General features: G+C 40.9%; 1 protein-coding gene across 1 annotated transcript in view; it reads right to left on the reverse strand.

The window, feature by feature from the left end:
- Positions 1-3,454: 3,454 nt before the first annotated feature.
- NPTX2 (neuronal pentraxin II) overlaps positions 3,455-12,780 on the reverse strand; it is a 29,478-nt gene continuing 20,152 nt past the window's right edge. The window contains exons 2-6 of the mRNA XM_009886209.1: positions 12,567-12,777; positions 10,891-11,118; positions 7,196-7,440; positions 5,589-5,768; positions 3,455-3,682 (exon numbers count right to left, since the gene is read on the reverse strand). Of these exons, the coding sequence (XP_009884511.1) occupies positions 3,455-3,682; positions 5,589-5,768; positions 7,196-7,440; positions 10,891-11,118; positions 12,567-12,777 (1,092 nt within the window). The remainder of the gene's footprint in view (positions 3,683-5,588; positions 5,769-7,195; positions 7,441-10,890; positions 11,119-12,566; positions 12,778-12,780) is intronic.

A 12,780-nucleotide genomic window follows, 5' to 3' on the forward strand; every position in this document is an offset into this window, starting at 1 on the left:
CCAGCCAGTTCACAGCTCCCAAGAGGGTGATTGTGAGCATCGCTGATAACGCGTCCAGGAGTTCTAGCTCTGGCTGGTTTTAAACAGAAGCAGATTTTCTAGAAATGTGCATTACTGCATGTTCCAAGTGCTGTAGCTGTCAGTCAGCTTTCCACGAGTTATTACTTCTGTGTATTGAGAGTGGTTTGGGAACTAAAGGTTGTCTTGTCACTTCCACGCTCCATAAACAGTATAGATGCTGGAATATGGTAATATTTACTCCTGTTTTGCCATCTGTTTATATATGCACATAAAACATGTGACTCCCAGAATGTGGAGCAGCAGAATAACAGCCATAGCTTTTCATCACAAGATAAAGGTACAAAAATCGATACACATCTTTTCTTTTTAATGAAAAAGGTACTATTGAACAAAAGAAAGAAGAGGAGATATAGTAAAAAAAACCCCACACTTTTCAACAGAATATATACTCCTTAGCTTTGGCTTTTACTAAAGAGTTGGTGTTTCAAAAAAAAACCAAACAACCCCCTCCCCCCAAATCCCTACCATCTTGGTTATGTAATCAGTAAAAAACAAACCCAAAACCAGAGGACCAAGTTGTTTGTCTTTAGAAGAGAAGATCCATTCTAGCTCTAGGTCAGGTTGCAACGGGACGAATGTCCCCAAACACCCTCCCACCTGAGCACCCTGACGTACCTTAGAAAAACCCCAAGTTCTCGTACAGATTTCCAGGCTGAAGAGAAGTTGTGTTTCTTCCCTCCCTCACAGAGCCAGAGCAGAATGGAGGAAGATGGCAGCCAGCCCTCAGCAGCACCAGCCTAATGGCTGCTCCCCACCACGTGTTCCCACTGTGCACAACACAAAGCCATCACAGCCCCCACCCGCAAACACCTCCGACAGGGGATGGGGAGCTTTCACACAGGTGTTTATTGTTAAAGTCAGCACTGAAGACAGACCTCAGACTGGGAGTGTGCTTAAATTACTCTCTAAATCAGATCAACCTGGCCAATTCAAGCTTAAAGACCCTCTGTTTCCCTCAAATAACAAATTAATCCAAACAATTAGTGTTTAAAATGATAAACCATGTCCACACCCAGGCTCCTCGCCACACAGGAAAGCATCCAAGACAATTTCACTGTCGAGCCTTTCAAGAACAGACTGGTATCTGCAAAAGGTATTTCCCAGAAGGGCAGACCTCAGCACAGGTAACTCCACACTTCAGTTTATTCTGAAAAAAGCCGATAAAGGAAGGTGGATTGACTGGAGGGATGATGCCTCTGCTGATCTCCAGCCCACATGAAATGAGAATTTTGCATTCTCCCTGGTCTTAGGACACAGATTATTTGGATATTAAGAGATTTTTGGTCATTTTGTTTTTTTTCTTAGGGCAGGGAAACTACTGTCATGGGTTGGGACGTGGTGTGTCTAGTTTAAGGCCAATCACAACATTTGAAATTGAGTTGTATAATGTTTCATAGAAACCTCAAACTCTCCATGGCCATCTGCCCCAGATGGTTGCTCTCTAACAGACAGCACAAGCAATGTGTTAGAGCATTTGGTTTATTATCAGACCCCATGGATGCTGCACTTTACAACTTGCACCAGTATGGCTCCTCTGCTATCACATTTCAACAAGTCACCTCTTTGTTAAACAATTCTTTTCCTGCTGGTTTGGGACACGTAAGTTGCCTACAATCAGTACTTTCACCCAGAAGGGGTCACACTTCCAGTTTCTCACAACTGTAAAAATAAGCATGAACATATATTCTGTGTCCCATTCCACTCCAAGGGAAGGGCTGCATCCCAGGCCACGCGCAGACCACTGCCCATCTGCTGGCAGTGGCAGGTCTCAGCCTGAGCTTTAGACAGCCACCCCATCCACATGTGTGGACCCTCTCCCCCATTAGGGTTACACACACACACACCTGAAGCCCTTTCAGTTGAAGATTGTAACTTAAGACACTTAGGGAATGAAGATAACTTCTTACAGGACTGTGCTTCTGCAATCTAGAGACAGTAGCTGAATGCAGAGCAGCTATGAAAGAACATTGAGTGACTATAAAGGAATTAAAAGACTCATTTTACAGTGCATTTAATTAAAAGTTCATTAGAATAACTTTCTTTTAAGAACAGCATACCACATATCAATGGAAATATGGGACTGTCACCATATTATTCTTACAATTCAAACATATGAAAAATAAAATATGATATTTAGCTTTATAAATTCCCCCTCCCCCCCTTAAATCCTTTTTCTTTTAAATAACAAAAGTATTAACTCTTTCTCAGTACAGTCTGGGAGCCACAAACCAAGTAGTCACATCAATGCCAAGGAAACAGCAACATTGTTCGCAAAATATTGAGAGAAAATGATTAAAAAAAATATAGTAGTCAGCCCAGTGCTTACAGAAGAGACAGTCAACAAGAATTGAAAGAACAGCACATTTTCATATTACATAGGACCATTATAATAACATAGAAAACAGTGCAGAAGACTTATGCTGGAAAAATATATAGCAATTCTCAGCAAGCAGAAACTGAACTTTGGCACTTGCTCATAAAAAGGCCTTTCAAAGCAAAACAAAACGGAAATTCACTTCATCACAGCTTGTATATTTAAAAAAAAGACATTGACTAAAGCAAGAGAAACAATAGAGAAAAGTTTACAAGCCAGGTCACTAGGAATTCAGTACATTCAGCCTACAGAGAATACAAGTACAGTCTTTGATCCATCTATCTACGCTGGGATCCTGGCCAGCGAAAGACAGGCGTTGGGACAGAACCTTTCGTGAAGCATCTCTGTGTCAATGGAGCTGTGCTGATTACACAGCCCTTTCTCCAAATTGAACTAGAGTAGCATGTCTCAAATACATTCCCTCCGTATCACAAAATAAGGATTTCTAATCTGCAAATTAAAAAGCAAGACCCTTGCACTCAGACAGTGGCTGTTCTGCTCTACCCATAGCTGCACCATAACCACTGTAGTGTAAGGATTAAGCGGTTTCTTCAAAAAGGGCTAAAAAAGAATGGCTTCAATTCAAAGGGGAGACGATAGAATGGAAGGAATGATTCACATTTAGCCTGTTAATCTTGGCGCTTTGTCAGTGCTGCACATTACCAGAAGGAGTACTATAGTTAACGTGCACGGCTGTTCCCCATCCTTGCCAGAAGAACTGACGTACTAAACTCGGGCTGAACCAAGGCTGCTGCAGGCCAAGCGTATTTTGGATCAGGCCGTAAGAAAGCAAGGCCTGCTCTAGCCAAGAAGTGCTTCTTTCTCTGTCAGGCTCAATGCCCCAAACTAGCAGCTATCTTTGCACTGAGGCAGTTTACTCAATTTCTTTATTCTTGTGAGGAGTTAAGACTGGGGAAGGGCAGGGGGAAAAATAAGTGCTTTAGATTGCACAGAAGATTGTCCTACTAAAGGGGGCACTTGAAAGGGAAATGATTGCAGCTATAAATCTAGCAGACGCTCCTCGCATGTCTCCACAGGCCATTTAGTAGCACCTCCAAACACGTCAACGTTGTTATCAACCCAGGGTATGATGTTGCCAGGCATGTTGGTAGAGCAGTTAGCAATATTCATGATGTCTTCAGCTTTTAAGACCCTGTCCCATATATTGAACTGGCTCATCTCCCCAACGAAGGCTTGAGTTGCATCAAATCTTCCTCCTACTGTGTCCTTTAGGCACACAAGAGTTAGGATTAGATGAGAAGGTTATTTCAGCATTTTCTTCTTCAAACTTCAAGACCCCCCCTCCCCAGCCGCACTGCTAGAAGGAGGTGCAGAGCTAGGTCACACAGATGAACTTCAAGTTTCTGGAAGGGCTACTTTGAATAAGATGTTCTATGGAACAGTTAAAAGCTCCAATCTGGAGTATGTCAAAACAATTCAAAACAAACACTAGTGACTACATACCATCATGCAAAGGCTATACGTAACTAAACCTGCCCCAAGCAGTAGGGCAGGAAGGCAGCTTTAAACATTGATGCTAATTTAGGAGCCATTTTGCGAGCTTGGAACAGGATAACTTCTGCAAGAACTGCAAAGATGTGTAAGATTACTCCAAAAGCTTTATGGCTACAATTAAACTGTAACTGCAGCCCTTGATCAATTGTCTGCAGGGCCCAAAAGATGAAATCTTTGGACCTAAGTAGACAGGCTTCTTCTGGTTGTACCAGATGACTCCATCAAACTGCTACTGCATAAGCCTAGAAGTGTTTGCTTGCTCCATACATGACTCGAGGACAGAAGTCACCCCTTTTGTGCGATCACACTAACATGAAACTGATAGCATAGGATAGAACCATGCACAGTACAGGCAAACGGCTTGAGAGTTACAAAAACCTGCCAGTTACTTACTACCAAGCTGGAGCATCTGCTATGCAGAGTGTATTACCATTCTGAATTTACCATTCTGTGATTTATGTCATGGATAAGTATCTGCTAAAAATCAGTATCAGGGCAAAACTAGTTTTCCATTGCCCCACTGTGAACCTGGGAATCCTGGGGAAAGGCTATTTCCTGCTACTTATTACAATTATTTTTTTTTATATGTATAACCATACAAAGAACAGGTAGAAAAAAATGTGAAGATAAGAGCCACACAACTCATAAGCAATAGCTCAATGTGACATTAACTAGAAAAGCAAGGTTCAAAATCCTTTGGGTTTTCCCCCCCCCCAGTATTCAAAAAGGACTTATCCTTAACCTCATGAATGCTTCCTGTTCACAGTACTAATATTCAAACTTTATTAGCATTTGCATTAAGAAAGTTATTTACCTACATCTTTAATGAGAAAACAAACATCTGATTTAGAGTTTTTTCCCTTTGACTTCAGGCTCTTCTTTAAAGTAGACATCAAATTCCAAATAAGTGACAGACTCCACTACTCCAAAAATGTGTTACGTACCTGAAAAGCTGCAGAATTCAGTCTGGAGGGAGTCTGACACAGCAGGCCAAATCATAAGAGATCCTGATATACCCACATGCACTCCAGCACCCATAGTTGTTCATCCCCTCACCCCCCCCACATACACTTTCCTTGGTCTATTCCGGGGCTCAAGGATTAACATTCATAGTATTCTTGGCATAAAGAGGAAGGGAAGGGGGAAAAAAAACAGTAAACTGCTAAGGGGGCAGTCAATTTCACTTCAATTAAAAAAAACATAAAACAAATCAAAGCCATTATACTTGGTCCACTTTCAGCAAGCTCCTTTTTGACTGCTGATACAACATCACTGGCCAAATTTGTCCTTCTCTGTAACTTCAGTGGCCACATTGCTAGTTACCAGCAATCTGGCTCAAAGGATTTAATTTAAGGCATTATTCAGATCAGTGACAGAGTTGCATGCTGTAGCAGTAAGAGTGGGAATAGGGATAGCTGCAACATGAATATTCTCAATATTTAAAGAAAATATACCAATGTGTGATTGCATTAAGTATTTGTTGATTTGTTTCAATCTTTCTGATACTGTGTATAGGGAGCAAGTGTTTGACAGAGAGAAATTTTCTCACAGCTGCTGTTTGTTTGGGGAGTTTTGATTTTATTTTTTCAAACCCTGGAACACACTGTCATTCACTCACCTGTTCCTGACCCAGGATCAAGACTCCTCCAGGTTTAATTGGGTGCCAAGGAGCAAGATTCTCCCCGGTGCCAAGCTTCTCTCCATCCTGAAAAGCCTCCCACATTCCATCTCTGGTTGTCCATGTTATACAGATATGATGCCATTTTCCATCACTAATGAAGAGAGGGAGCTGGGCAACCTACAAAACCCACAGAATAATGCATGTTGCAAACCAAGTCAGTCTACCAGTTCAAGCACAACATTTAAAAAGGGACAGTATTTACTCTGTGCTCAGAAGCAAAAACTTCAGAGGCAGAAGTTAGTCCACATCTTTCTACTTTGTCCCAGCTGTCCTGTATTCAGGAAAACAGCCACGCTTTTTATTCTAGCTTTGAGCATTTGTTTCACCTCAACTCAAGTGACACAAGTACGCGAGTCTAAGTTGCTATCAATCCACTGATCCTGCATATTAATTTGTGGCATTTGTTGTTTAAATCTCAGTGCTTAGAACTAACTTTCCATCTAGTGCTCACGTTAAGTTCCTCTTAAAATCTGTGGTTTGCCTGCACCATTTGCAGTAACAACTCTGACAAATGGATCTGCCTGCTTCTAGTAAAACTTGTGGAAACTGTTATGTAGGGCTCCAAATAAGGACGAATTATGCTCCTTTAGGAACTTGATCTAAAAACTCACTCAAGTCAACATACAGACAGAAATGCAGTCAGCTATGGACCAGCTGTGATGTGGGAGAAAGAAAAGCCTCTCAGAACCTTAATAGTACTGATGTAACACTGGAGAGCAAAAGTTATCACTAAGGATAAACAGACTCAAGTTTCCTTCTCTTCCACAAACCATTAAAAATAATCAGCTTTTTACTTTTATTGATTTGAGAGGATGACAGGACTGTTAGAAGTCCTTAACTAGCCACATGACTGAACCACACGAGATGTGTCATAGATCTGTAAACACCCAGTCCCTCAGAGAGCAGCAAGTTACTAGGAAACCTAACAGAAGGTGGGGAGAAAGAAAGTATTTATGATCTGTTTTAATGCAAAGTTTCAACAGGCCTTGTTTTCCTCAAGCATCATTCTGAAGCTTGTCAAACTATCAATGGTGTGAAGTAGTGCAAGACAATTGTTGCTTTTTGTAACTTAAGTCTGAAAAAAAACTGTATTGAAACTGATGTTCAGTCACTAAGCATAACACCACCAGCCACAATTACATGCCTTTTGCTATGTCTTCTGCAAAATTTGTTTTAACATATCTGAACTTCTAGGATTAGAAAGACAGAAACACTACAACCAACTTAAATCTCACAGATTTTGCAGGAGTGTGACTTCAAATATAAAACAAAAAAACAAGAAACCAAAACCTGCTTGTAAATTCAGATGACATGTAAGTGTTTGCACATCTAGAAGTCATGCTGCTTCGTCTCAACAAACAAATAGATGTACCATTTGACTTTGTTTCAAGTACTTGTATGAACTTGCAACAAACAGCTGGACAGCAGACAAGTAGACACTACCATCTCAAAGGCCCAGAGCTGAGAGAGGTACTAGGGAGGTACTAATGGCGAGGGCTTAATCTGATTAAGTAGACAACAAAGAAGAGTTAGTCAATTCTCACCTTATCATTAATTAGCAGTTCAATTGGATTATTCCCCCATTCTATGAGGACAATTTCATTAGCCTGCCCAGGAACAGCATACGAGAATGGAGTGCCAATTCCAGGAGAAGCACTGGATCTCAGCCACAAGCACACAGTGAAGGCATACAGCTCTGGCAGAGTCTTCTTGATCTTCCCATACAAGTAGTTTGTGCGAAGAGGAAGGGAGACTTTGAACTCATCAGGTGACTTAAATGCACTGTTGCCTAGAATGACATTAAGGAAGAAATCCTTTTAACATTAAACAAAACAATGTATCTGTAATTCAGGTTAAGAAACAATATAATTGATACTGAGAATCTCTGGAATTTTTATCACTTTATAGAGGTACACAAAAAATTGTATTGAAGTAGTATTACTGAATGTTGATTTTGCAGCACAGAAAAATACTACTAGATTTTATACACATCATCCTAGTTTAATTTTCCTGCTCATTTAGAGCAAGAGAATAAGTGGCAGACAACTAATGAGAGGCTGTTAAATATTTTCTTTTTACATTCCTTAGTTCATAGCTAGAGGCCTATTTCAAATAATTCAAACTGGTTTAAAATATATTTACTGTTACTAAACATGGATTCTCTAGTATGCTCATTATTAAAGCATCACAGAACTTCAAATCATAGAATCATCAAAATCAGTATTTCTTTTCCTACTACTGCTACACAGGGAGCCAACAGCAGCATCCCCGTTTTACCCATAGCAGGCTGAGAAATGGGTTGACGCTCTCATTTTGGGTGGCCAATCTAAAACACGTAAAAGCTGACAAAAGAAGAAGAGGGCAAAGTTAAATTCAGTAGAACTGATTTCTGTCCCACAGACAAATCAGGAGGAGACCTGAACAAAAACCATTAAGCTGAAATTCAAAGTGACCTGAAGAAATATGCAATATAAAGTTATGAATTATGAAAACATTCAATTTTTTAATATAAAAGCAGAATTATGTAGCTTTTTCTAAAAAATGTGATAAAAACCAGCAAGATATTCCAGAGATGTTCATGAAATTGAGAACTCAAAGACCAAAAAACTTCGGAAAGTTGCAATACTCTGCATTATATAGTTTGTACATCCTTCTGATGTAGTTGCTTATAAGCAATTTTCTAGAATTAAATATTGAGAGAAATCCCACATTGTGCCACAAAATAAAACACCACAATTCTGTAGTAGAGTGTCACCCTCAACCTTTTAGCAACCTGTTCTTTTGAGTCCCACTCATTTCCTTTACTCACATTCCTGAAACAAATTCAATCCCCTTGCCAAACTTCACACTCCAATGCAAATGAAGAGCTGTTGTCACAAAAGGTTGCCACAATTCTCATATGTAATTTTTAAACTACTGGCATTCTCTCAGTTCCCATTCTGAGAAGCAGCTGAAGTGTTTTGACTGCATTTTTCACAGAACGAGGGGGTGGAAGAAGAAAAAGCTTGGCTAATGCTTGTATCTGTCTTGAGGAACTTGCAGACCAAAACCAGAATTTTTTTAAATTCTAAGCAAAAACCACCCCAGGGTCTTAGGGCTAACATTGAGCAACCTCCACTAGGCTGGTACAACCAATCTCACTTTAAAAAAAAAAAAATATCAAAAAAGAAACATACTCCATTAAGAGCATTAGTCATTCTGTGAAAGAACTTAAGGAAGCAATAATGGGTTAGAAAAGAACAAACAATATCCATTTTATATTTTTCAGTTTGCTCTTATGACTTGAAGATATCCACAACTCCAAATGATAACAAGATCCTCCTGTTCTGAGCAATGGGCAAAATGCACAGGGTAATACAATTCTTTTCCTGAAGAATCTGAATTATTTTTGGATAAGACAGGCAAGAAATACTTTTATTCCCTTTTAGAGATGGAGAAAATACATTTATACATAGCAAGTTATGTCTCCAGCAAAGCCGAGAACCACATTTAAGTCCAGGCATTAACAGTTGCAGGATCCCAGTCCTGCTTTTTAATGCATCGTCTACTGCTGTCCATGGAGACAAGCAGTAAAGGAATTACCAGAAGACTTTGGGAATCACAGCAGTTGTACTAACTTGGAAACTCTTCTGCCCCACTGGTAATTAAAGACAGCTGTCACAACTATAGAGGAAAAAATCCAAAGTTAAGGCTAGTTTTTTTCCTTCTTTTAGTCTCAGAACAATGAGGAGGTTATGACACCAGTTAGTTGTCAAAAAGAGATGCTAAACAATATGGCATTTAAAATAAGAGTACAATAGAAATACTATTTTCAAAAGATGTCAGATCACTTCAAATATTGTATGCGTTTAATCTACAAAATCTTTAAGTTCTCAGATCATTATTACCCTCACTTCAATTTGACAGAGTAACCAAAAGAACAGACAAGCCAAGCTGCACTGTAGTAAAATCACACAACTAAAAGAGAACCTGTGTCTTGGTTCCCGGCCCAAATTCTTCACTCCTGGAGACTTAAGACAGCCCTCTCTCCCCACACAAAAAAATAGAGGTGAGAACAGGCTATTTTTAACCTAACTAAATTACACATTCTTATTCTCCCACCACTCCCTTTCTCTTTCTGATGACTTGCTGATATGAGTCACATCTTTCAGAGACAAAGAACTAGCAATACTTGCCATGTAAGACATTAATAGGCCACTAATTCTCCAAAACTTTAGTTGCAGTTTAGGCTCTATCTTGGCTCTCAGGAGAAAAGTGACAGAGCCAGTACAAGATCTCTTCTTTCTCCTTCCCCTTTCCCCTCTTTCACACTTTTTAAAGAAAAAAAAAATAGATACAATATTACACAAATGGATCCATTAGGCTGCATTTTAAAATTCATGAGATATGTACGTTTGCACCATTTTGAAAGCATGCCCATTAAGCTGCTTTTAAGCAGAGAGCTTGTTCACCTTGCAAAATCATTTAAAGACTGGGCAGTGATATTTACTGGTACTCCAGTCCTACTAGTCCACTCTGTGGGTGTATATAGTCAACACAGAAAGATAGTTCTGTTCTTCAGCACTTCTATGGGCATTTTAATTCAAATAAACAGACTCTACTCAAGCATAGGGATCTCAGTAATAATTTATTAAGTACCTGAATAAATTACTAGGATTAAGAGGGTGTCCCCCAGTGGTGCCACGTGTAATCTACTGTAAACTCTGAAGGTTATACAAGTATCTGCAGTTACTCAAAGTTATAACCAGCAACAAAAGGAAAGACCACCAGCAATACTTCCAAAGCAGCAGGAAATGGTTCTGCTATAAAACGCCATTCATTACATCAAAGGCGGTTGTGCTAATTAAATTTAGCCCATATGATTTCCAGTCCAGATAAAGAAAGGCAGCTCTACTTAGGTTCTTACTTGACATTATCTAGGTATTTAACTGACACCAATGTCATACTTGTTCCTATTTTCACCTGCCTTCTTATAAATCTTTCCATCCCATAAACACTAAGAGTTTCATCCTAACCACCCACATATGCCAAATTAAGAGACAGCAAGCCAAAGCCATGCAGAGGCCTGTCAAGCAGAAAGCCTGTGACAAAAGGAAAAAGGGATTCCAAGTATCTGCACTGTCACCTACTGTTTAGTCCAGCACCTTAACTGTCTTTCCCACATATAGACAAATGCACTTAGGAGGCAGTAAACAAAATTAATCAGCATGGGGAAGCATTTAGACTCTGTGCAGATTACCTTTTTCTAATTCCGCCACTCTTTCTAGCAATGCATTCAAGGCTGTCTCTGTCTTCTGCCGATGGGCAGACGTCTCATTATGAAGCAAAGACTTTTCATCCTCAAGCTCAGCCACTTTACTTAGGAGTTGGCGTTCCAGGTCTCCAAGCCTCCGCTGAAGCATCTCTCGAAGGTCATTAGGCAGTGCAGCATATGACACGTTGGCTCGGAGTTGGTGCTTTAGGGAAAACAAGAAGAAAAAAAATTAACTTCTAAAACAGAAACTGTGAAATGCTAATATGCTCCTAACTCAAAGGGAGGAGAACAAGATCACCAAGTTCTCCAGCAAGTACAAGAGAAACATTGCTTTTTAGCACCTGTCATGTTCACTGCTTTAATCAGCACCATAGCTAAACAGGTCCTGAAACAAAGGGGCACTTTTGTTAGAGGCTTCCAGTGTTTCATACAAAGGAGTCTTCATACATTTAAGTTCAATAAAATCGATGTAGGGAGCCAGGTCTGATGCACTTCCATTAGTATGGGTACAAGCAGCACATTAGTCAATTTTTGCTTTACTTACTGCAAGTGACATTGCCAACCTATTTAAACAGAAAAATTGTTGTTTCTTTTTAAATTTAAAAAGCTACTTCAAAAGCAAATTTACCAAATGAAAGTTTCCTCAGTTTTGATTTGCAGAGTAAGGAAGTTGGATGTTCTTTAGGTGAACTGTAAGTATTAGCTAGTGAAAGTATTATTTAAGCAGGGGGGGAAAAAAGACCAAACAAAACCACAACCAATAGCCACATTCTCTCAAATAACACTAGTACCTTCAAGGATGGTAAAACACCAATCGTTCCACCTGTCATATTATTCTAGTGGAGTTTCTCTTCTACAACCCTAAAAAAAGTGCCTCAAAAACACAGTAATAAAAGGATGTCACACTACCAGATCACTCAAAACTGTTCTTGGAAAGCAGTCTAGAGTGTTTAGGCCTCACAGAGTAATCTTCAGGAATTTACTCGCCATGCTCACATCACAGTGACTGTCTGGAGGACAGCAGGAGGACAGGCATGTCACTCTCCGGGTGTGGAAAGCAAAACAACATCCAGCAAGATTCCTGTGGGAATAGTCTCTGTGAGGTGTTTCCATGACTGCTGCTCAGCCACGGGTACTGCCCAAAGGCTCAGGGAAATCACTTCTCGTTGGGCTTGGACCAAATCCCCTTTCTATTCACAGGCATACAGAATCAGGTGCTTTTTAGTCTGTCAGCTCTAAATACATCATATCTTCACAATCTGCCCAACACGATCTCCTCATTACCACTGGTCTGCTCATCACCATATGCTGAGCTCTTCCTGCCCAACACGTCAGCTTTATACCTCAAACCCCACGACATCGCATTCCCAGAGAGATTTAAATCTATTAATATAGAAAGTAAACTGGTGACAAGCAGGAAACCCCTAATATCCCCCTCGCAGCGGGAGAACACATTCCCAGAGGAGCCCTTGAGGTTTTTTACCATTAAAGCAAGCGGATGAATGCTCAAGGAAACAAGACAAGGCGACCAAGCAACTCGTTCCCGAGGCTTGGCCAGTTTGGATCTCTCCATGAAGGCTGTGCCCGCCCAGCGGCCCAGAGCCGCTGTTTTACCTCAGCTCCTCCCCGGCCCCGCGGGCCCGGCCCCCCCCCCGGCCTCCCCAGCCGGTCCTTCAGGGTCTGCATGGTGCGGCTCAGCTGGTCGATGACCTGCGCCGGGTCCCGCGGCAGGTCGCCCATGGTGTCCTTGCCCTTGCCCAGCTCCTTCTTCCAGGTCCCGGGGGCGGACTTGCCGTCGGCGCTCTCGCAGCGGCTCAGCTTGCCAGTGAGCTCCCGGATGGCCTCCCGCTGGCTCCCGATGGTCTCCTTCTGCTG

Source organism: Charadrius vociferus, unplaced genomic scaffold (assembly GCF_000708025.1).
Source record: "Charadrius vociferus isolate BGI_N301 unplaced genomic scaffold, ASM70802v2 scaffold430, whole genome shotgun sequence".
Taxonomy (NCBI): Eukaryota; Metazoa; Chordata; class Aves; order Charadriiformes; family Charadriidae; genus Charadrius; species Charadrius vociferus.